Source organism: Thermobia domestica, chromosome 2, assembly GCF_964235325.1.
Source record: "Thermobia domestica chromosome 2, izTheDome1.hap1.1, whole genome shotgun sequence".
Classification (NCBI taxonomy): domain Eukaryota; kingdom Metazoa; phylum Arthropoda; class Insecta; order Zygentoma; family Lepismatidae; genus Thermobia; species Thermobia domestica.
In genome coordinates this window covers 47,634,310-47,658,711 of record NC_137455.1, presented here as the reverse complement: position 1 = coordinate 47,658,711, position 24,402 = coordinate 47,634,310, and the positions used below count along the sequence as shown (strand labels likewise).

General features: G+C 37.9%; 1 protein-coding gene across 3 annotated transcripts in view; it reads right to left on the bottom strand.

Moving 5' to 3' along the window:
• Positions 1–24,402, bottom strand: part of LOC145671719 (ribonuclease P protein subunit p40-like) — a 48,990-nt gene that overhangs the window by 11,104 nt on the left and 13,484 nt on the right. For 2 of the 3 annotated variants that reach the window (XM_081740926.1, XM_081740928.1), the window contains one exon: positions 4,022–4,147. In XM_081740926.1, the coding sequence (XP_081597052.1) occupies positions 4,022–4,147 (126 nt within the window). Of the gene's footprint in view, positions 1–4,021; positions 4,148–18,515; positions 21,369–24,402 lie in introns of those variants that run through there. The other variant, XM_081740922.1, reaches the window with a different exon arrangement.

Genomic DNA, 24,402 nt, shown 5'->3' with positions numbered 1-24,402 from the left:
GACATTTTAATCAGCAGGTCGTGTATTTAGAAAGTAGTGAAAGAATCGTACCCGCAATTTCTTAGGTCCTATGTAGGCAACAAGAACACGGCTATTTTTGCCGAAGCATGTTACCGACACACACACACACACACTTTGCCATACTCACAATAATGTCAACTTGTTAAATTTCAGTGGAGCAGAATCCGAATTCGATCAGAAATTTAGGAGTAGGTTAAACTCTTCTGTCGATTTCGAATAGCTGACGGTATAGACTATTAATACAAAAGTAAAAATTATTGGTAACATTCGGCCCATATCAAAAGACTGAATCTGTCATGAAAAACCAAATATTAAATTGTGGGTATCTGTCTGTACGAAAATGACCCATATAGAAACTCCCGTTCATTTTTCTACTTGTCGCTAGAGAGCATGTGCAGCTGTGCATAGCCACTGCGGTTCGTCTATAGGTTACTTACTTAGCAACAGCGACAGATGTAACAGTAGCAACTTTTTTTTTGTTCTGTGAGGACGAGTGTTTATCTGTATTTAATCGAATATAACGTAAAAGATTCTTTATTAAACTAAGTCCAAGTCTGTTATTACCAACTAGCTTAGGTGGCTTATTGACCGGCTGTATTAAACATTATGGTACGTTCAGCAGAAGACAAAGAGGAAATATTTTTTCTCTATGGGAAGTGTGGTCGCAACTGGAGGACAAACAGCTAGAAGATTCAATGAGTTATTTCCTGACCGATCAATCGATCACAAGTACGTATCTAATTTGGTAACAAAATTTAGACGAACATGAAGTTTAAAAGATAGGTCACAATCTGGTCAACCTAGGATAGATGAAGACACAGAAGTGACAGTTGTCGGGAGTGCTAGTATAACACCACAGCAATCCTTACGTCAAATGAGTAAGGACACTTAACATTCCGAAATCCCTAATTGGGAAAGTTCTTAAAAACATTCATGCTTTTCGCATAAACTGCACATTACATAAGAACTTTGTACGGATGAGTACGATCATCGCCTTGAGTATTTTGAAGTAATGATCGCACAAATAGCTGAAAACAGTCGGTTTGTACACAACATTTGTTCAGTGATAAAAGCACATCCTTCCTGAATGGACATGAATACCAAAAACGTGAGATATTGAAGTGATGACAATTCCCGTGTGGTACAAGGTGTCATACTCAAGTCCCAGAAAAATTGAACGCTTGAGCGGGTCTGTTAGACTGGTAGTTCCCAACATTTTTTGACTGACAACACACTTCACTGAAGAACACCCACGACGCTGCGACATATTTGTTTGATTTTTTAAAATTAATAATAATATAATAGTATAAGTCTATAAGTTTCTATTCAGTTCTGACTCGATGTAATACTGGACATTGTTTCTGCCGATAGCGGCACTGACTTGTACAGTCTGCCTCAAAATTGATTTTAACTAATTACTAAATGCTTCATGATTTTTAAATTCTAAATGTTCACGACACACCGGTCGGGAATCATTTGTTAGACAACCATATCATCTGACCTCTTTTCATAGGAACGTTATTTAGATTTGCTCGAAATGTAATAGACCATACAATCACGGAAGTTCCTGAAACTGCTACAACTGATGAAGGAGAATCTGAATTTGACGCGGACGGAATTATGTTACAATATGATGGTTGCCCTGCGCATTATCGCCGCAATGTGCGTCAGTTTGTAAAATACGGATACTCAATCAAATGAATTGGTCGGTGAGGGCCGATTGAGTAGCCACCTCGATCTCCAGATTTAGCTCTGAATAATTTTTCTTATGAAAACATTTGAAATCTGTAAGTTAACAATCCACACCAACTTCATTACTCGACTTAAGAAACCGCACAGCTGCAGCTTGTCGGGAGCCACCATTACATGTTTTTTCCACGTGTCTATCAGACATTTTAGAAACGTTTATTCTAGTGTCAGGAGGTAAATGGTGCGCATTTTGAGCATTTATTACAACATTTATTTCTCTACGCTGTGCAATACTGTGCAGTCCAACTGTACGTGATATTCATTATTCCATAATGTTGTACATAAGCCGACCAGACAAAAAATTAATCGTCCCTGAGCAAAACCAAATCGATTTCTGATTGCCTTAACAGATGGCGCTGCAGCAAAATGGCTTGGTTAAGTGTGCCTAGATTAGTGCCGTGTGACCATCCCGGAATTTTTTAACGATTCACTGTAGCTATCTTCCACTATTCTGATGTAATCATGAAGTTTTCTTAATTTCTTGTACTACTTCTGAAAATATTTTCTCTTTGGCCGGTATTTGTTACAGCTCTGTTAAATAGTTATGTGGTCCATCTGATGTAACAATCAACTTTCATTTTTCATCGATCAACCACGCTCATACGCCCTTTTGCTGTTTGTGACACGTTCAGCAACATGGCAAAACAGTAGCTTATGAATACTAATGCCGTTTTATTAGACTTCCAAAGTATGCTATGTATAAGCGTCGGAAGTCTTATAGAACGGCTTTGTCCGTCCGTCTGTTGACATATCAGAGCGAAAACGGTATGAGATATCGAGATGCGGTTCTCTACAATCGATTCATTGTCCCAAGAATACGGTCCATCTTCTTTACTAACCCTTTATTCAAACTGGAAGTGGTTCACGTTAGTCATTTCCGGTTACAACGTTTATTGCCATAGAATGAAAATAGAAGCTGCTTTCTTGTAAATGATTCAGTGGCTCAAGGCAACGTACAACTACTATCCCGGAAGGGGTTTATATTTATTATTATTTTCCGTTTCAATGCTGATTTTCATAGAGCAAAAACGGTAAAAAGAGATACCAATTTGTGGTTTCATGCAGTTGATTCAGCGTTCCAAGAATAGATTCCATCTCTTCCGTTTACCATTCATCCAAAGCAGAAGTGGTTGAAATTAACTATTTCTGGTTTCAACATTTATCGCCATAGAACAAAAGTGGTAATAGATAGCGACAAGCGATTTTTTGCAATCGAGACATACCATTACAACCAGCAACACTCTACCAAAACCGGAAGTGGCTGATACTACTTCTGGTTTTAATACTGATTTTCGTAGAGCAGAAACCGTAAGAGATATCGAGATGCAGCTTTTTGCAATCGATTCAACTTCCCAAGAGTAGGTTTTATCTCTTCAATAAACCGTCCATCACTCCGGAAGTGACTGAAATGAACGATTTCTAGTTTCTACCTTTATCGCTATGGGAAAAAAAGAAAAGCGCAAGGCTTAGCAAGTAATGGCTTTTTGATATGGATTCAGCGTCCAGGAACAGGTTCTATATTTGTTGTTATTAATCTATTGCAACCAGTAGTTATAGAAGTACTGCTTCAAGTTTGACTATTGAATTCCCTTAGTTTGGAAATCTACTACCGTAAAACGAAACTCACTTGTTAAATTCCAATGCCGGTCACGCAGACCCTTAATTTCAATGCTACAGCCCTTTATGTTGCTGAATTTAGACCGCAGTAAACTTGCCAAATTACGTCCGGGGTCGTTTATATTTCTTGCCCTCAAGAATTAAACCCATCCTACCCTTGCCTTTTTAAGCATCATGAAATGCATTTGTTGGAAATGGTGGCTCCTCACGTTCTGCATTGTTTAATGATTGTATTTTGCCTCCAGGACGGTTTTTGTTCTTGACGATGTTTTACTTCATATGAATACGATGACAATTCAGTGTACAAGTTACATGTATCTCATACTATTGGACTTCGAATCACCATCGCGTTATCTTTACACTGGAAACCCGTTTCCATAGATTGCAATCTTCCGTAAATAATTTATAAAATGTATTGATTAGTAACATTTGCTTTTTTTTCTTCTTTCTTTAAATGCTGTAGTTGTTTGATCCATCCAGCGCTCCAGTTATGAAAATATACCTTAGTGCCAAACGAATTTATAACACAATAGATTTAATGCCTCATTTTCATTAAACAAAACTTTCGTCCTTAATTAGATGAAATTTTTAACTTGAAGTACATCCCTTTTAATGTACAGACGGATATGCTTACCTGGTGGATCCCATGATAGGATAATATTAAATCTCAAGTCCAGACGATTTGTGAAGCACCATTTCACCCGTTCATAGTTCTTTTTTCCTGGTGTGAAGTGATCAGCCTTAAGATCTAAGCAAACCACTATATGGAGTAAGAATATAACACAGAATATTACTTCTTTGTTATGATTAAACACAACTTTGTGGATTAAGCATCGAAGTCAATCTTAAACACACTTTTAATTAATATATATATTCTTACATTATAAAATATTTTAAACATATAATAGCTAAAATAAATAATAGACATGCCTCTGTATTCCGTGACGAATTTCTCTTTATTCGTCAATAATGGCTACTTCTGTGACATTTCTCAGCATCAACTTTGGTTGTAATACTCGATTTTTTAAATAATCATTGTTGAAAGTTATTACTCTAGAAAACTATAAGAACACAGAACCATCTGAAACACAAATTACTGGTGTATTACTTGTTCCTCCTCCAATTTTTTATTTTATTTTCTTATCACAAGAAACGTAGCTGTCCCTTTTAACGAATTTTTATGAATTTTGTTTCTTGCCTTGAAAACTACTATAAATTGTTTTTCTCTTTTATATATACACACTAAAGACACCTCCTTTACATTAGGAATTTAACTTCTCGTAAATATGACAATTAAAAATAAATTATTTGCTATGTACACACTTAACGATTTATTCTACTCCAACTTAAGTTAAGTAATGCCATCTATTCTGTTTTGTTCCAGTTACCTGAACTATAAAGTGAAGAAAAATGACTATTCAATGACATATAAGATCCTACTGTAAGCAGGTCCAAAAACGTTTATTTTGTGAATATATATATTTGGTACTATTTGAAAGTAAAATATACAAGTATTAGGCTTTTTTCTTTCCTAAACTCCTAAACTTAGAGTTGATGTCATCCCATTTGTGATCTTTAATCAAGATTGAGTAGGGAATCTTCAATCCTTGTAAAGAACGATTCGAATATGTTTGCCCGTGCTAGTAGAAGTGATTTATTTGAAGTTAGTTTTCTTTCAATTTTGCCTAGATAGGCCAGATGTGGAAAGTTTATCACCCCTTGGAACTCTAACATATTCTTTCACTCTAGTAGAGATGCTCCTTTTGGTCACTCGCATGTAGGACTTAGAACATGAGCAGCCATTTTGTACACCTTTGAAGTGCCTTATTCATCCCTGAAGATTTGCTTTTCAAATGACAAGTAACTATTATTTAGGCAACATTCAAGAAGTATGGTGGTTTCTTAAGCAAATCTTCACACGCAAAGGGTGAACCCCGTTTAGTTAACATAGTTACCAATCATTTTGAAACCAGGATTTTCTGCAAAGAAACGTTCAAATATATTAAGGCATTTTCATTACGGTGATGATTGTTTAATCATTTATAAGGACAGAAACACTTTATCCAATCTTCTATTGGAATTCAATGACATTCACAAGAACATAAAATTCAGTTTAGAAAAGAAATCAGAAGTCGAACTTTATTTTATGGACCTACGTATTTATCGAAGCTATAACGAATCCTGTACTTCAGTTTATAGGAAGAAATAAGCTTGTGACTTTTGTATACAAACAATCAGCACATTCACGTTTAATAAACACAAATATGTGGAAAAATTTCTTTTTAAGAGCTTTCCGCACATCTACAGAAGAGACAAACAGATCTCTGCCAACATGTACAGAATTTTACAACAGTTCTTTAAGTATGAGTAATAGTCATCGAAAAGATAAAAAGTGAATTTCCTTACGTCTTTGGCTTGGTGTATCTATTAAGAAACAAAGGACCTAATTCTGAATCAACTCTCTGAAACTTGGCACCAATTTTGAATGCTCTGTGTTTGACTACAAACTTACTACAATGATGAGTTAATCCCTTCAAGAGTGTACGAAATTTCGTGATCTTCGTCTACACGTACTTATTACTTTAATGAAAACACCTGAAGTTGGAAACACATCAGATTAGGGTAGTAACGGTCACGCGGCGAGCGCAGTGGATGTTTGTGGTGGTTGTTAGGGAAAACTCTGTTACGTGAGGAGCAGTCAAACGACAGCGAACTCAGCAGACGGTTACAGTGTAAATAGTCGATCTCTATGATTTTTAAAGAGAGGAAATTCTTGGCTTTGGGTTATGTGGTGCGAGTGTCACGAAAGTTGCAAGTGTGTTGGGTGTGTCGCGATAGACAGTGCCCAAGGTGATGACTAATGATGCCGCGAACATGCAATATGGACCACTAACGACTGGAAACGTGTGATAAGATAGAATGAGTCATCGTTCATTTTATGTCAAACCACTTGCCATGTTTATGTGAAGGACGCCCAAAAAAGCGTACGAGGTGTGTTCAAAAAGTATTGAACCTTTGGTTGGCCAAAATAAATTTATTGATTTGGAAATACGAAACACTTCGAAGTAGTTTCCTTGTAATACACACACTTCTCCCAGCGCTCTCGCCATTGTTAGGAACGCAGTTTCTAGAACAGTGAGCAACCGTGCCATCGTATTCCGTATGACGTCTTCTCCTGATTCAAATCCGGTCCCTTTTAGTGATATTTTCAGCTTGGAAAGTAATCAAAAGTCACACAGAGTCATGTCGGGTAAGTAGAGAGCCTGACGACACACAGGAATGTTGTGTTTGGCGATGAAAGCCTGAATCAAATTTCGCGGACACTCTCCTCGTGCTTAAATTCTCGTTCAAAATTGAATGTAATGATCCGATTGAATGGTTTCCGCTTGGGTATCACCAAGCTTTTGGCAAAATTTGATGCAATATCGCTGCTCAAGTGTTTCTGTCATTTTACAAAAAACTGAAATCCGATGACCGCTACCTACATGTCTTCACTCGTTGGCCGACTGCCAGCGACTGACGATTTCTACTGGCGGGAAAAAAGTAATGATTGCGTATGACTGTCCCCTCTAAATCCACACTGAAGAAAGTCTCCCGCGCTGAATTGGTTTACGTGGGAAAAAATAAGGTTCGATACTTTTTGAACAATCTCGTATGATCCGCAGTCTTCACCAATCTTGAAATGTGGCGGCAACTCTGTGATGCTCAACATACTGCTTTTGAGTAGGTCTTGTGCTGACGTTTAGCGGTCGCATCACTCTTCGTGATGTCGCCATTTTTGGGGATTATGTACATCCTATAGTCCAGATGATGTTTCTGTAGTTAATTGGAAGTCCGGAATTAGTCTGCGGCTCTTGTGTACTTTACGATACGTACAGAAACTAGCAAAACACTATTGCACTTAAAACAATAACCTCTTTAATGCAAGATTAAATGATACAATAAACCTATCCACTTGTTATATATGCATTGTACCACAATATTTCCATACATAGATCAGCCAGAACATTGTGACCACCTACCTACTATCGATATAAACCCGTCCAGGCGATAGCAGCGTTACCTGACGAGGAATGCCTACTAGTCAGACACACGTGCGGTGCATGTAGTATCAGTGAACGTGCTGGAGTGTATAGAATGAGAAAGGCGCGCAATCTATCTCAGTTTGACCGAGGGCAGATTGTAATGGCTCGGAGGTTCGGCACGAGCATTTCGGAAACTGCACGATTTATCGGGTGTTCGAGGAGTGCTGTGGTGAGTGTCTTCAACAAGTGGCGAAACCAAGGTGAAACGACGTCCAAACGTCGAGGCTGGGCACACTAGTAAAACAAGACGGGCGGCGAACTGTGGCGGAACTAACATCAGATTTTAATGCTGGGCAGAATACAAGTGTATATGAACACAAAGTGCACCGAACACATCTAACGATGGACCTCCGCAGCCGACGACCCATCCATGTGCCAATGTTAACACGACGACATCGGCAACTACGACTGAAATGGGCACGTCACCATCGTCACTGGACCGTGGCGCAGTGGCAGAGCGTTGCATGGTCTGATGAATCCCGATACCTTTTTCATCATGTCGAATGGAGGGTGCGAATCCATCGTCTTCCAGGGGAAAAGCTCCTTGCCACCTGTACTGCGGGACGGAGACAATCTGGCGACGGCTCAATTATGCTCTAGGGAACAATCTCGTGGGCATCCATAGGTTCAGTGGAGCTTGTGCAAGGCACCACGTCGGCCGAGGCGTATCGTACACTGGTTGCAGACCACGTACACCCCTTCATGACGACCATGTTTCCCAACGGCAGTGGCATTTTTCAACGAGATAATGCGCCATGTTACAAGGCCAGGAGTGTGATGGAGTGGCTCGAGGAACACAGTGGCGAGTTCCAATTGATGTGCTGCCTCCCCAACTCGCCGGATGTGAACCAAATCGAACACCTCTGGGATGTGATTGAACGTGCCGTCAGAGCGCATAGCCCCCCTCTCAGGAATTTACGGGAATTAGATGACCTGTGTGTACAGATGTGATGCCAACTCCCTCTAGCGACCTACCAAGACCTCATTGCTTCCATGCCAAGATACGTCGTCGCTGTTATCCGTGCCAAAGATGGACATACCGCCTATTAGGTAAGTGGTCATAATGTTCTGGCTGATCAGTGTATATTGGCTCTAAAACCTCACTGACAAGATTTAGAAACTATCTACAAAGTTAGATAAGTACGTTCTAATGTTCATGACGATGAGCATAGCGGAAGGCCCGGTGGTCAGACGGACGATCTGGTGGAACTCGTTAACGAGAAGGTGCGATCAAATAGCCAGTTTACAATAACTGGACTCACCAAGTTGCCAGAAGTGTCTGCCAAAACAGTGCATCGACTTGTGACTGACAAGCTGAGATATCATAAATTATGTGCGAGGTGGGTACCAAAACTGCTTACAGACGCTCACAAAGGGCAAAGAATGACAGCTACACGTGATTTTTTGGTCCGCTGAGAGGAGGATGGGGATGACATCTTTTCTCACATAGTGACGGAGGTTGAAACTTGGATATCGTACGCACTGGGGAGCCCAAGCAGCAGTCAATGCAATGGCGTCACTCTGGTTCTCTTAAAGCGAAGGAATTCAAACGAATATCATCAGTTTACAAAACTATAACAATCGTGTTTTACGGCCAAAAGAGTGATCAGAGTGTCTAGTAAAATTCCAAAATGAAATTTCGTGGTCTTTTCTTTCCCAAACCATAAAATTTAGTAGCATTCTCAAGAGCGAATTTGGGTGCGAATTGGCCCGAATTTTCATGCATGTGATAGAAGCGTGCTTTGCTTGCGATTTGGTAGCGTCTAAAGCAAACCGTAGACATTTTTGGTAGTGAATTTTGACGTTTTATAAAACAAAAATTTCCAGTCTATACCCATATTTCTACAGATAAAAAGAATCGTGGCCCAAAAGCTAAATTTCTTTTGACTTTCATGACCGTTTTCTGATTTCATGACTTTCGTGACCGTTTTCTGATTTCATGACTTTCATGACCAACAGACAACCTGGTGATTCTCGTGAAATTCTTGGAACAGGACAAACAATTACAGCAGTTGTGTATTGCCAAACACTGAATAATCTGCGATGTGCTACACAAAATTGATGGAGAGAAATGTTACGCTTTGACATTCTTCTGATCTATGGCAAAGTCTACTTACACACAACTGCTCGTACTGTTGAAACAACTGGAAAATTTCAATGGGAACTATTCAATCATCCACCTTAGAGCTTTGACTTTGCTCTCAGCGATTTTTTTCTTCATATGTGAAAGTGTCTTGCATCGAAGTGTTTCAACGACAGTGAAATGCTCAAAAGAAGACATTGGTTTTTGACTGGCTGCACTCTCAGGCGGCTGATTTTTACACATAGTGTATACGGAAGCTTGTGCCACCTACCAGAAATGTTTGGAGATTCATGGTAACTACGTTGAAAAATATCCAAGCTTGTATATCAATCGCAATAAATTTATTGTTCTGTCACTTTTTTTTTTTTTTTAATATCGGCCCTTTTTTGATATGAGCCTTCTATTAGGGATACACTTATATGCGAAATTAAACTAGAATGTACAAGCTATGCAACTATATATTATCAAGAGCAGTGTACGTATTACGTAAATTAAAGACGTCTGTATGTAAAAATCTATTAATCACTGCATATTATGCATATTTCCATTCTTATTTGACATACGGCATTTTATTATAGGGTATTTCTTCCGAGACAAACAGTATTTAAATGAAAAAAAAAAAAAACCTATAAGAACAATAACAGGAATTTCACAGAGAAAATCTTATATACATTTTTTTAAAAAAAATTTGAAATTACGACCATTTTCTCCTGTATATATAACAGCCTCATGTATGTTACAGAAAAACTATGTAAGTTCTGTTACTCGAAGTACTGTTCACTCACAATACTAGGTACAGTCCGCAGCAAAAAACCTGCAACATGAGCATGTAAGTTTATTGTGAAACGACGAAGTTTTTTGCTCCAAACTAAGTGTGCAGGAGAGGACGCCAAGGTTTCTCCTGGCGTGATTCGTGCCACTTAGACGTTATGTTGATTTCCTGCGCTGTTAAGCGTAGTTTCACAATAAACTTACATACTCATGTTGCAGAGTTTTTTGCTGCGGACTGTACAGAATTAAAATAGATCTACCTATGTCAGATTGAGTAAAACCCAAAATAGTTGTAAGTACAGGGAGTTCATAAAGTCCTGCAGGAAGGTAACACTATAACTTGGAAACTACGTAATGTATTAACAAATACTTTTTGGTGTACTTACAGAAAGGTTCAAAGTTTTGTTTCAGCTAGTTAAAGTTCATCGCCAAATCTCCAATTGTGCACCATTCACGTCAAAACTCTTGCAGTCTTTTGGGGAAACCAAAAATTGCGTGTTGGTGGTGCTCGTCTGGAATGTTCAAAATCACATCAGTTATTTTGTTCTTGAGATCGTGCAGATTAGCTGGCTTCTGCGAATACACCTTGGTCTTCATGTGTCCCCATAGCCAGTAATCACAAGGTGATAAGTCTGGTGATCATGCAGGCCAAGGTGTGGGTCCTCTTCGGCCAATCCATCTCTCCTTAAATTCTTCGTTAAGAAACTGTCGAACTTGAAGGGCATAGTGCGGCGGTGCCCCATCCTGTTGCATGTGGACCTCATTAAGGATGCCTAACCTAGTAAGTTCTAGCAAAAGGAATGTATGTAGCATGTTCAGATAATTGTTACCATTTACCGTCTCTTCCTCGAAGAAAAAAGGGCCAATAATGTGGTCCATTGAAACAGCACACAACACACTGACTTTGGGACTACCCCACTTGTGCTTCTCGAATTCACGTAGATTTTCCACCCTCCAAATTCGGCAGTTGTGCCTGTTTACTTTTCCCGACACATGAAATGTGGCTTCATCTGAAAATAGAAATCGAGACAGAAGGTCACCATCTTCTTGTAAGCGGGTAAGCATTGACTCACAGAATTCCATTCTCATGCCACAGTCTTCCTCTATCAGCTCGTGCACAAATTTTTACTTATAGAACCGGGCCTTCAAATTCTTGTGTACGATCTTCTGTAACGTTGACTTCGGTATTCCCAGTCCCAATGACCTACGTTTAAGCAATTTCATTGGACTCCTGGCTACGCTGTTCTGCAACGTATGCATCACATCGTTACTCGTTCCTGGCCTTCCACTGCGTGGTAAATCTGACACTTGATACTTGTTTCTGCCGGGGGTGTTTTCCCATACGTTGTTTGGAACTTACTGAAACGCAAGATTTTAATTCCGCAAACCACAAAACACATTGTGCCTTTTCTTTAATAGACTCCATCTTAAGTCACGTGATTACCAACGCAAACGTCATCGAGCATTGTGGCCACAACAAAACTTTTAAACTTCCCTTCTTCCAACCCCAAAAATTTATACACTTAAACGTTACGGTTTCCAAGTTATAGAGTTTTACTTTCCTGCAGGACTTTATGAACCCCCTGTATATCGGAATGAAGTTATATAATAATAGGTTATATAACTTCATTCCGATATACTGCCTGTTGGCAGGTCCTACGCCTAATGAAGTTTTAATTTTTCTTTCTTTCTTAGGTTCGGGCCTGGAAATGTTTGTTCCACGCTTCTGAATCTGCAACTTCCCGTTTCAATTTCCAATATTTTCTTCTATTTTTCAAATCATCAATTAGTTCTTCTTCTTCCTACTCCTCGCTTTTCTTCCATCTTCCCCACAATTAGAGAAATGAGGATTAAGAATCTTTGATTTTTTTTTCGTAAAAAGTGACTAATGGGCAATTGTATACCAGGTGTATAAGCTTAAATCCGCTGTTTTGTAATCAGAGAAAAAAAAACGTTTTGTTCACAGAAAGCAAAAAGAAATTTATTCAAAATACTTGCCCTAGCTAACTACACATTTTGCCCACCTCTCGGGCAATTTGTGGATACCACGTCAAAAAAAGACCTCTTTCGAGGTGAACCACTTATCAAATCATTTGCGCACGTCTGCATACGAATCGAAGTGCTGCTCAGCGAGAGCGTGGCCCAAAGACGCAAAAAGATGGTATTCGGAAGGGGTTAGGTCTGGTGAATAAGCAGGATGGCGTAGCACCTCGCGGTTGCGTGTCTCCAAGTAGTTTTGAACCACTGTTGACGTGTGCGTTGAGGCGTTGCTGTGGAGGTAAATCAGCTTGTTATGTCTTTGTTGAGCGGGTTTTTTTTTTCCACAGAGCACGGTGCAATTTGATCAGTTGGTGGTGGTAGCGGTGGGTATTGACAGTTTCACCAGGTTTCAACAGCTCAAAGTAGACAATATCTTGCTGATCCCACCAAAAACACAGCATCGTCTTGCGTCCGAAGCGATTTGGTCGATGTTGATGTTGGCCGGGATCAGCCCACGATTTCTTGTGTTAAGGATTCCCGAAATATATCTACATTTTATCGCCCATCACAATCCGATACAGGAACCACTTCCCTTTTTGTCTGGCGAGCAAGATTTCGCATGTGTTTTGGCGTCTCTCCAGCTGCCGATCAGTCAATTCATGCGGTACTCATTTTCCGATCTTTTGAACCTTTCCCATGGCACGTAGATACATAAAAATGGCTGCTTCCGTAACACGCAATTGCTCGGCAAGCATTTTTTGCGCTTGTGTATCGTCCTCGTAGAGGTCTGTACGGGCCGGAATTTTTAGCCCGAGCCCGGCCCGGCCCGTGAATTTACAATGTGAGACCCGACCCGAGTCCGAAATATGTTTTAGCATTTAGGACCGAGCTCGCGTGATAATCAAATGAGCCCGAATTACAGAACCTTAATAATTAACGCAAAATTTTATTTTTATTGACAGCAATTAGAGGTTAAATTTTGCAGTTGTGTTTTAAAAGTTCTTCATAAAGAACGGTGCAATATATATCGTTGTACAGTATATTTACAAAGTGAGGCCCGAGAAATATGATTGTCTATTTAAAACTTTATGGTCCAAGCCCGGCCCGGCCCGTGAATTTACAATGTGAGACCCGACCCGAGTCCGAAATATGTTTTAGCATTTAGGACCGAGCTCGCGTGATAATCAAATGAGCCCGAATTACAGAACCTTAATAATTAACGCAAAATTTTATTTTTATTGACAGCAATTAGAGGTTAAATTTTGCAGTTGTGTTTTAAAAGTTCTTCATAAAGAACGGTGCAATATATATCGTTGTACAGTATATTTACAAAGTGAGGCCCGAGAAATATGATTGTCTATTTAAAACTTTATGGTCCAAGCCCGGCCCGGGCCCAAAGTGATATATGCTTTGTAGGCCCGAGCCCATGAAGACCTCTACATGCTCGTTCAAAAGAGCCTGCAATTGATGGTCCTCAAACTTCCAGGCCCGATTTTCACGCCTCTTGTCGCTCTGGTCAAAATTGTCGTCTTTGACCCGACGAAACCAATCTCGGCACGTTGTTTCCGATACAGCACTGTCACCATAGGCCTCCACAAGCATTCGATGCGATTCGGGAGCCGATTTCTTAAAATCAAAGCAGGAAAGCAGAGCTTTCCGCATATGCCTTTGTCTGGCACAAAACTAGACACGCTTAGCAACGGAACACTGTGTGTTGTTGTCTGTACTTGCTGTTGATGTGCAATGATTCATATTGCCAGATGTCCAACTCATACAAACAACAGGTATGGCGTGCCCATGGTAGCTTCATATGCGCACAAACGCCATCTATGAGCAAACAGCGGTTTAAGCTTACATACCTGGTATACAGTATAGTATTATGGAATTTCAGGAAGAAATCGGTGAGTTAGAATATGAAACTAAATACTGATTTTTTTTTCTTTTGTAAAAAGTAGCTAGTAGTCTCACTTTCCCCCTTAGAAAGAGAGAAGAGCCTCCCTTTTCTTTCCTTCTAGGTGTAGGGAATAGGAAACATTATGTATAATTGTAAATATTATAAAGATATGTGTAAACTTAAATCGTGACGCTGTCTACAACATCTTGCTGTTTAATGACAATAAATTATTCTTAAACACACTCATTGCATCTTCACTCATATGATTTCGTATCAAGTTTAATCTTTCGACTTAAAGGATTATCAACCTTCTCTTTTTCATATATTCTTCCTTATTTTATTCATTTATATGTAGAGTCAATGCTCAATTTAGAATCAGAGTTAGTGTCTGATGAAGACAACGTTACATTGTCGAAACTGTTACACTGGAATTTAGTTTTTAATAAACAAGTGTATATACTCTGGTCAGAAGTGTTTATTATTTCAATTTAGAAATTTGCCAGTGATTAATTATTTGTGGTTCTTGAAGGAGGAATTTATCTAAGAAAAATAATCATCGATTTTCAGAACTTCTATTTTAAACAGATACTATTTGGTCTAGGAATTAATTCGTGCGGTTGGTACGCACACATTGAAGCTGTAGTACAAACACAAAATACATAAATACCTTAAGAAAAATATTGTCCATCGCTAGCCACCACTTTCGCCCATCTGTCAGGCAATGTACGGATTCCGTGGCGAAAGAAGTCCTCATCCTTGGAAGCGATCCAGTCAGAGACCCATGTTTCGATATCTTCTGAAGAAGTAAACCGCTGTCCAATCAAATCGTTGTTCATGCAATCGAACAAGTAGTAGTCCAAAGGAGCAACGTCTGGTGAATACGGCGGGTGGGGTAAAACTTCCCATCCGACATTTTCTAAATAGGTTTTGACCGGTTTTGCGACATGTGGGCGAGCGTTATCATGTTGAACAATAAGTTTATCATGTCTGTTCTCCCATTCTGGTCGTGTTCTGGCCAGAGCCTGCTTCAAACGCATTAATTGTCGTCGATAACGTTCTCCATTCATAGTTTCACCCTGTTGCAGCAGCTCATAGTACACCACACCTTTCATATCCCACCATATGCACAGCATAACCTTTGCACAGTGAATATCTCGTTTTGGTTGTGATGGACCTGGTTCACCTGGTTTCACCCAGGCCTTTTTTCGTTTAGGGTTCTCGTAATGGATCCACTTCTCATCACCCGTAATAATTCGATGCAGAAACCCCTTTCTGCTCTGTCGTTGAAGCAGCAATTCGCAAATGGTTTTTCGTCTTTCAACGTCTCTGTCTTTCAATTCATGTGGAACCCAATGTGACATCTTTTGAATCATTCCCATGGCTTTCCAGCGTTTGGAGACTGTTGTCTGATCAACGCCTAATGCTGCTGCAAGTTGTTCCTGCGTTTGACACGAATCCTGCTCGAGCAATGCTGTCAATTCTTCGTCTTGAAATTTTTTTGGCTGTCCAGCTCGCTCTTGGTCTGCCAAGCCGAAATCACCACTTCTAAACCGTGCAAACCACTTGTGACACGTTCGCTCAGCTAGAGCATGGTCACCATACACTTCCACCAAAATACGATGACTTTCAGTCGCACTTTTCTGCATGTTAAAGTAATGCAGCAGGACACCCCGCAAAAACACTTTATCAGGCACAAATTGCGCCATGTTCACTTAACTACAAACTGGTGTTGTTGACGCTTTAATCCACTGCCCTATACTACGAACGATACGCGATGACAGGGTTTTGCAACACATGTGTGGATACACGGAACTGTGGGACGCTCCGTTCGTTGCTCCATCTCTTGTCCACCCGCACGAATTAATTCCTAGACCAAATATAACTGTCCCTTATAAATTTTCTGCTCTCTACGTAGCTCATTTGTGCTGATTAATCGATTTTCTTTTATTTTGAAGCAATTGCATAAGTCGTTCTTATTGTAAAAATATAACTTAATATATTTGTCATATAAATTGTCGCTTTCAGTGGGTGAAAAATTGTTTTATTTTGTTCGTTTCACCCTCCTGATCATTTTCCGCTGCAGCTGGGCCCCAGAAACGTCCCAAGTACCTATTAACACATGTTTAACCATGTTTCCTTATCCTTAGGATGCGAAATATACTAGTTTTGCCAGGGGAAACGTAATGCATACGATTCAGTGTATTGTAATCTTTCCGTACAATAATAATAATAATAATAATAATAATAATAATAATAATAATAATAATAATAATAATAATAATAATAATAACATTAAGATACTGCATGGCAAAATAGGTCATATAACAACTGCTACAACTTTTTTGCGAATAAAGTTTTTTTTTAACACAATATTGTGTATCATCACAGCTCTAGTTTTATATTTCGTGTCGAAATTTTGAAACAAATTTGTTAAGTTAAAAAAAAAAAACTTTTAAAACAATGCTTTTATAAAATTCACTGAAAAAATATTTCTTGATGGGATAAAATGAATGAAAAAAAAAAACCGGCACAAAGGCAAAAGGAATTGGACACCCTTCCTAAGGTTAAGGGCTAAAGATTCAATGTGTAAAACATTAAATCGCGCCCAATGTTTTTAGGCTTAATCCTATTTCTTCATTTTACTAGACAAAAAAAAAAAAGGAATGTTTCAGAAACCCTTCTTTCCCCCGCGCTGAACAAAGTTGTTCTGGATCCGCTTATGCTTTATCCCGGGCCACGTTCTGGATTTATTAGTGTTCAGTTGTTTCACATATTAAATTTCAAGGCTTTCTCCTTTGCATCTGTTGCTTCATTTCTCTTTTTGTCTCTCTGTGATATTTCTTATGAATCCACTTGATTCTATTTGATCTTTGAAAATATAAATTGAGGAAATTAGTTTAACTACTAACTTTTCTATAATAATGTAGCGTGGACACTCGCTGTGCTACAAGAATAGATTTTTTTAAAAAGGGTGCTTTCAGTCAAGTTCTTGTTTTGTGATTATTTTAGAATAAAAGTCAGAACTTTTTACTCATTTTTCGTTTTATTTCCAGGATCTGTATTATACATAAATTACAGTTGTGACTAATAGAATCATATTACATATATACATAAACAATAGCAAAGATAAACAAGATACGTACACTAACAAAAGTAAAGATAGAAACATCTTAATGTCTTTTTGTTTATCAGTTTTAACAGTTGAAGACTCCATGAAAAAAATAGTTAATTGAAGCAGGATTCGTTAGATCTTATAGAAGCTATTAGATTGAAGTACAAGGTGACACACAAAAGAACGAGACTAAGTGCATAACTTGAAAAAAGTTTGGTTTTGGCAACAACTGTTTTGGAGACGTAATCTGTCCATGCTGCCAGTTTCAACTCAATTGGTCGTGACAGTTGAGAATATTGCATCAATGAGCGAAAACGTGCAACTGCATTCTGTCGGAAAAATGTCTAATGTAAAAACTGAACAGCGAATCAACATCAAGTTCCTTGTGAAACTTCAGAAATCAGCCACAGAAACATTTCAAATGTTATCCGAGGCTTATGGAGATGAAACTTTGTCTTGGACACATGTGTTTGAATGTCATGAACGGTTTTCGGAGGAAAGGGAAAGTGTGGAAGATGATGAACGTTCTGAGCGCCTAAGGTCAGCAATCACAGATCAAAACATTGCCAAAGTTCGTGAGGTGATCTGGGGTGACCGAAGATTAAGTGTTCACGCAGTGGCGGAGTTGGTTAACTTGAATAGGGAAACTGTTCGACGCATTTTAACTGAGGAATAACACATGAAGAAGATTTGTGCGAAAGTTGTTCCAAAAGTTCTGTCCGATGACCAAAAACAATGCCATGAAAACTTTAATATTTTCCATTGTAAAGCTTTGCTTTAGTGGACTCAAATGCGATTTAAACAAGGATGTTATAAAATAGAGGATCTGCCCATACGTATCTTCTTCCTATAAACTCAATGAAGCCAAAAAAAAAAAAAAAAAAAAAGCATCGTCTGATGTGCCACGTCTGATTGGCTACTCTCCTTTCCGCCATGATTGTAAGCTCGCAACGTTGCGATCTTACTGGCTGGCGGAATATGGCGTATGTGACGTATGGCGTCACGATTTTGTTGTATGGGCAGATCCTCTATTTTTATAACATCCTTGGCTTTAAACTACTCACTGAGCAAAACAATACGTTTATTGTAAAAATTAATAACATGTAACAGCTTCGCCAATATCTACTTGGCTTCATCAGACACTATCTGTTACAAGTTATTAAGTTATTAATTTTTACAATAAACATACTATTTTGCTCAGCGAGTAGTTTTAGTTGGGTTTACGTGAAAACTTGTACATGTTAGAACCCATTAGAAACCAGCTAAATTTGTTAGTCTGTTGTAACTTGTGATGAAACATGGATTTTTATCTATGATCCTGAAAGTAAGGGCCAGTCGATGCAGTGGAAATGTTGAGGATCCCCAAGACCCAAAAAACGTGCATGTCAAAATCAAAATTCAAGGCAATGTTGATTGTTTTCTTCGACATTAAGGGAATTCTAATGATTGTGTGGGTTTACAGTAGTCAGGCTGTTACTCAGCACTACTGCATTGAAGTATTTTTATTAAAAAGACTTCGTGAAAAAAAAAAAAAAAAAAAATAGGAAAAAAGGCCAGTTATGGAGTAATGGATGGCTGTTGCACAAGATAATGCACCCGCTCACAACACCCTATCTGTCAGGCAGGTTCTGACTAGCAAAAACATTACTGCAATGGAGTAGCCACCTTATTCACCAATTTGGCTGCCTGAAACTTTCTTTTTTTATTATTATTATTTCTTAAATCTTGCACAAAAGGAACCTATTTTACCTCAGTTAAGATGTTCAAGCGAAAACGGAAAATCTCCTCAAGGGCGTTCCAGAAACCTTCCAGGAATGTTACCAGCAATGGCAGCACCGAATGAAGAAGTATGTGAATCCTGAAGAGGACTACGGTGATAACATCACAGAGAACTAATTCTGTAAGTACTGACTTATTGGAACAGTCTCGTTCTTTTTGTCACATCTCGTATTACAAGCAAAAATGCATTTTTAAATTTTTCATCTCGTGCACTTGATAGAATTTTATGAAGTTTGGTTGCCAAACAGTGAAAGCTTTTCTTTTCGTGAAATGTAGTTTTTCGTCTGGGCTTTTCAAGTTCATAAATAATATATTTTAATACATAAATTGATAAAACTTGGTGTCATTATGTATAAATATGATTTCCGCTATCTATCTTATATAAAGAATATTTTATAATACACTGCGCTACATTTTCACTACAATTTTATATCACAGCAAAAATATTGTCAACATTCCTCACTCTTTTTTCTTTGCTGTTAATATCTAAAAAAAAATATGAGAAGGAAAATATTTAGCAAAGTAAATTTAACCTGTTCCTTTATTTGTGGAAATAAGCACCATGTATAAGTAAATATAAAATCTTCAAGATAAGGACATTTAGTTGACTTATGATACAACTATTTGGGTTTTTCTCTTTTATATTGCTATATGCCATTTGTTTCTTTCTACATTAACCCCACGACATCATTGGGCTTATATCCAAGTCTAAATTGTTGTTATCAACTTCCTGTCGAAACAATGCTAGTTCATCTCGTGATATTCCTTCCCAACTTTCTAATTCAGTCAAAAGCTTAAGATTATCACAGTGTGACATTAACAAGCGAACAGTAGCCATACTTAAATATTCACTATATGTTATTTTGAGCTCCTCTAAATATTTCAAAGGATTTTTTGACATGATCTTTGATACTGTCGCATCGTCAATTAAGGTACATGAGCCAATGTGAATGTACTTTATGTTAAAACAATGAGAAAGAAGAAATTCCAGATGACTTACATCGCAGTCAACAACACATGTTAGTTTCTCTAATTGTTGAAATGGGGGAATTGATAATTTCCGTAAAGATAGGGACGTATGTGGAAGAAATTCGCAATTATAGAAAACAAGAATTTTTAGATTAGGGCAAAACTGACTTATATACATTAATGCATTGAGATCAATTTCATCAACATGTTCTAAATGGAGCCATGTGAGTTGGCAACCTTTGATCTCTAACAGAGATTTTACACAATCTGTGAAAAAGTCACAAGACATTAACTTTAATTCCTGGAGTTCATTGAAAGCTGATAGAATCGTGATATCACTAATTCGTTCATCATGATAGATAGAAACATGTTTGATTTTGGGACACATTTCATTTAGAAGATATAAATGTGATGCTCCGACGTCCCTACTCTGAAAAGATCTTATATTGAACTGTCCGAAATTCTTTATGTTGGCTTGTATATAATCAAGAACGTAGCCGAATTCATCACATCTTCCCACGTCTTCTAAATGAGGTAAACCCATCAACAATAAAGCATACCCCTCTACAGATATGGAAGTTCGGAAAAGTTTTAGCTCTCGGAGCTCTTTACAGCAAAGAATGGACGTAATACTATGGTCGGTGACTGATCTTGATGATGTTACATCCAAACTGCGAAGCTGCACACAATACTGACCAACAACTGACAATATATGATCTGTGCAATCAAAACTAAGACTCAAGTATTTCAAGTTAGGCATATGCTTTAAACCAAACACTATAGAATTCTCAATATCTGCTGTCTTCCAACCACCAGATCCTGAACCTAGGTCTAAATATTCTAAGCCTGTCATCTTGTGCAAATTTTTATAGAGTTCGTGTCTCATTATTTTTGGCCACTGCGAAAAACACAATTGTTTCAGATGAGTATGAATAATGATTTCAGTAAAAGTCACAACTATGTTCATTTTTCGCATAAATATTGACATTGGAACAAAATGATCAAATTTACTTTTTGTCTCATCAATCAAAGACGAAACGGCTAACAACACTACTTGGGCCATTTTGTCATACATATACCAAGGAACACTGGCAAATAACGTTTCATTCAGAGTGCTGACAGTACTTTTCAGACCAGGTATCTCATCACTAGTTTCAGTAAATCTTGTTGTGTGGGAAATTGTTTCCACCATATTTCGGCCTACACTTTTGACAAACTGTCCCACACCCTCCAAAGCAAGCGCCTGAAGGGAAGATGGTTGTTTTCTCCTAGGCATATTTGCGTTTTACTATACTAATGGGATGAAAACTGTAAAAAAATCAGAAATAATTATCATGTACTCTCGTAATAATAATATTATTTTCTTCACAATCAAATTTCTTAAAAACAGACTCACTATTATTACAGACTACATGCAATTCATAATAATTTGTTATTTGTTATCCATTTTTAACCACATAAACTTCGGTTACTGAAGTAATATCTTATCTTTTTTATGTACTTCAACTCGCTTCCGAATATTAACATTTGATTTATTTAAACGATATCATATTCAAGTTTGCTTTTATCTTCTTACATGCATCCAGCTTGTCAGTGGGAAATGCACAATCCTTCTCAGTAACATGATGGATAATTGTCATATTAAGAGGGTCATTTGAAAAGTTCTCGGAACGACACAGATGACAGCACGATTCCAAACCAAGTATGTTATTATGGGCATCTTCTGTTTGCATTGCCTGGATCAGTAAACAGTAGATGAAGTTATGGATAATTACTGTCATGCAATTGTAGTATGGGCGTGTTTATTTTGTATATTCGAATACCGAGCAGTCATTAAATATTTGGTGAAGAAGAGTGTCAAGGCAACAGAAGTGCATAATATGAAAAAATACTCTGTGGGATTCAATTCCTTTATTTTCTACTGTTGTCATATGGATATCTAAATTTAAACGTGGTCGTCAAGGACTGGAAAAAGACTTGCGAAATGGACGACTAAATCTATCGGTACACCACACATTGTTGAAAAAGTGCACAATATTTTACTCTTCACTCGCCAATTGAAAGTATGTGATATTACAGAAACTCTACGTATTTCAAGGGAACAAGTATTTCTACTTGATCAAAAAATTGTGCACGAAGAAACTGTCTGCAAAATGGATGCCACAATTGCTGAAATTTCACAATAAGTAAACAGAATGCAAATCTTTAAGAAAAACTTAAACTCAACTGATTTTATGCGTCGATTCATATCTACCGATGAAACATGTACACTAATATATTCCAGAAACGAAATGACAATGAACACAACGGTAACATCCTGATTTTCCGCCTTCAAAGGAGGGTGTGTGTGAAGTTTGCTTGAAGGATAATGGCTTTAAAAAACTGCAAAAGATATTCTCATTAATTCCCCTCCACCCACATGGTAAAACAACCATCGCCGAATAAATGCAAAGCTTCTGAACCAAATACAGGAAAATGTTGGGTTTATCAAAGAAGCTCAGCTTACACACAACAATGTCTGCTTCTTTACCAATGTCTCGACCTATGGTACGCGAGTCTCTGTTGGTTGTACGCCAGTGGAAAAGGTTGAAAATCAGTAAGTTTGGATATGAGTTGCTGCCAAATCCATCTTATTGATCACATTTCGCTCCATCAGACTTCCATTTCTTTTCAAACTCAAAAAAATGCCTTAGTAAGCTTCGATTTCCTTCAGACGAAGAGCTTAATCCTTACAGGTCTTATTTTATTTTAATCATTAAAAGCATATTAGTAGTAAAACCTAGTATCTATCTAAGATACCAAATATTCTCAACCAAAGCACTTCATTATAAAAATAAGAAAAAGCACCATAAAATACATGTCCATTGGAATGGATATTGAATCAGAAAGGGCTAAAGCATCAATAGAGGAATATCGCTAAACCAAGTGTATTGGTGTCCAGGAAAATTATTTATTATAATAAACATAATTTTTAAAACGAAAATCAATGTTTCGTAGGTCATTCCGAGAATTCATACAATTTCCGTAAATGGAAAGAATTGATCGAAATAAATTAATAACCTTTATATCAGGCAGACTATAAATCAGGCAATATCTTCAACTAGAAAATATTACAACCGTGGTAACTCTTTATTGGATTAGTCCCTTTCCAGCTGGTATGTGAGATAAGACACAGTAGGGAGCTGTAACATTTTCAAATTTGTGTAATAATTCTACTGTTTTCCTATATATATATATATATATATATATATATATATATATATATATATATATATTTCAGAGTCTTATCGTTCACATTTTTGCCATTTGTTCTTTCTTCTCCTGAGGATGGGCATAGGCATGTTGCCCAAAATACGTCTATCGATGTGTTTTTTTGCCTATTGTTTATTTGGAAAGCTGATTGGGTAAGGGTTTACTGAAATTATTGTCTCCTGCTTAATGCCTGCAGTATATACAGTTCTTTATTTTACGTGGGGGACTGTGCTACTGTTTTTCTTGTTTTTTTTTTTTTTTCTCTTCAAATCCAATACTGAAATTGACCTAGCTGCTCATTCTTCCGTCAAAACCCTTTTTTTTTTTATCTTTTTCTTTCACAGTAATACACAATTGGACGCCTTTTGATTAATTCTTGATATTATTTTCTTCTTCCTCTCCTTTACACTCTGGCAGTGAACTATTCATGTTTTAAAAGATAAACAATACCTTCAAATCAAGGCCACAATCATTATGGGGCGCTTAGAACAACATTTCTGCTGTGCACCGCGAAAATCTTTCCAACGGCTTAGATTGAGTTGAGTTAATTTTGAGTTTAACGTCCCTTTCAGCAGCGAGGTTATATGAGACGGGACCTACTGATTAACGTGGAATCCAAACCACATGAGCTCTCGCCGGGAATCGAACCCGGGTCTCCCACGCCAAAAGCGCGTATGCTAACCGCGTAGCCACGAAGGAGCTCGGCTTAGATTGAGATTATGGTATGTTTGTAATTTGAATACGCAGAAATCTATAACAGAATAATTTCTGCGAGAGTAAATCTGTTAAATCTACTCTAACCATCCTTCCATTGCATCCTTTCCTAATTGTCACCTTCTACATGTCAACGTCAGACTCCACAATAAACGCCTCGATATTGATGTGCTTGAAAGCTGCACCACTGATTCAATAGAATATGATGTATCTGCTATAATACGTGGCAGCTGAACTGATGTTTGGCGTAAACCAATGACAGTGCAGCAAGTTATTATCAAATCTCTAGTAAGAACGTGCACTTTCACAGGCGACTGAATGGAAGTAAAATCATCAAACGTGGCGCGTTTGTTATGTGTAATCCAACTGACTGTTA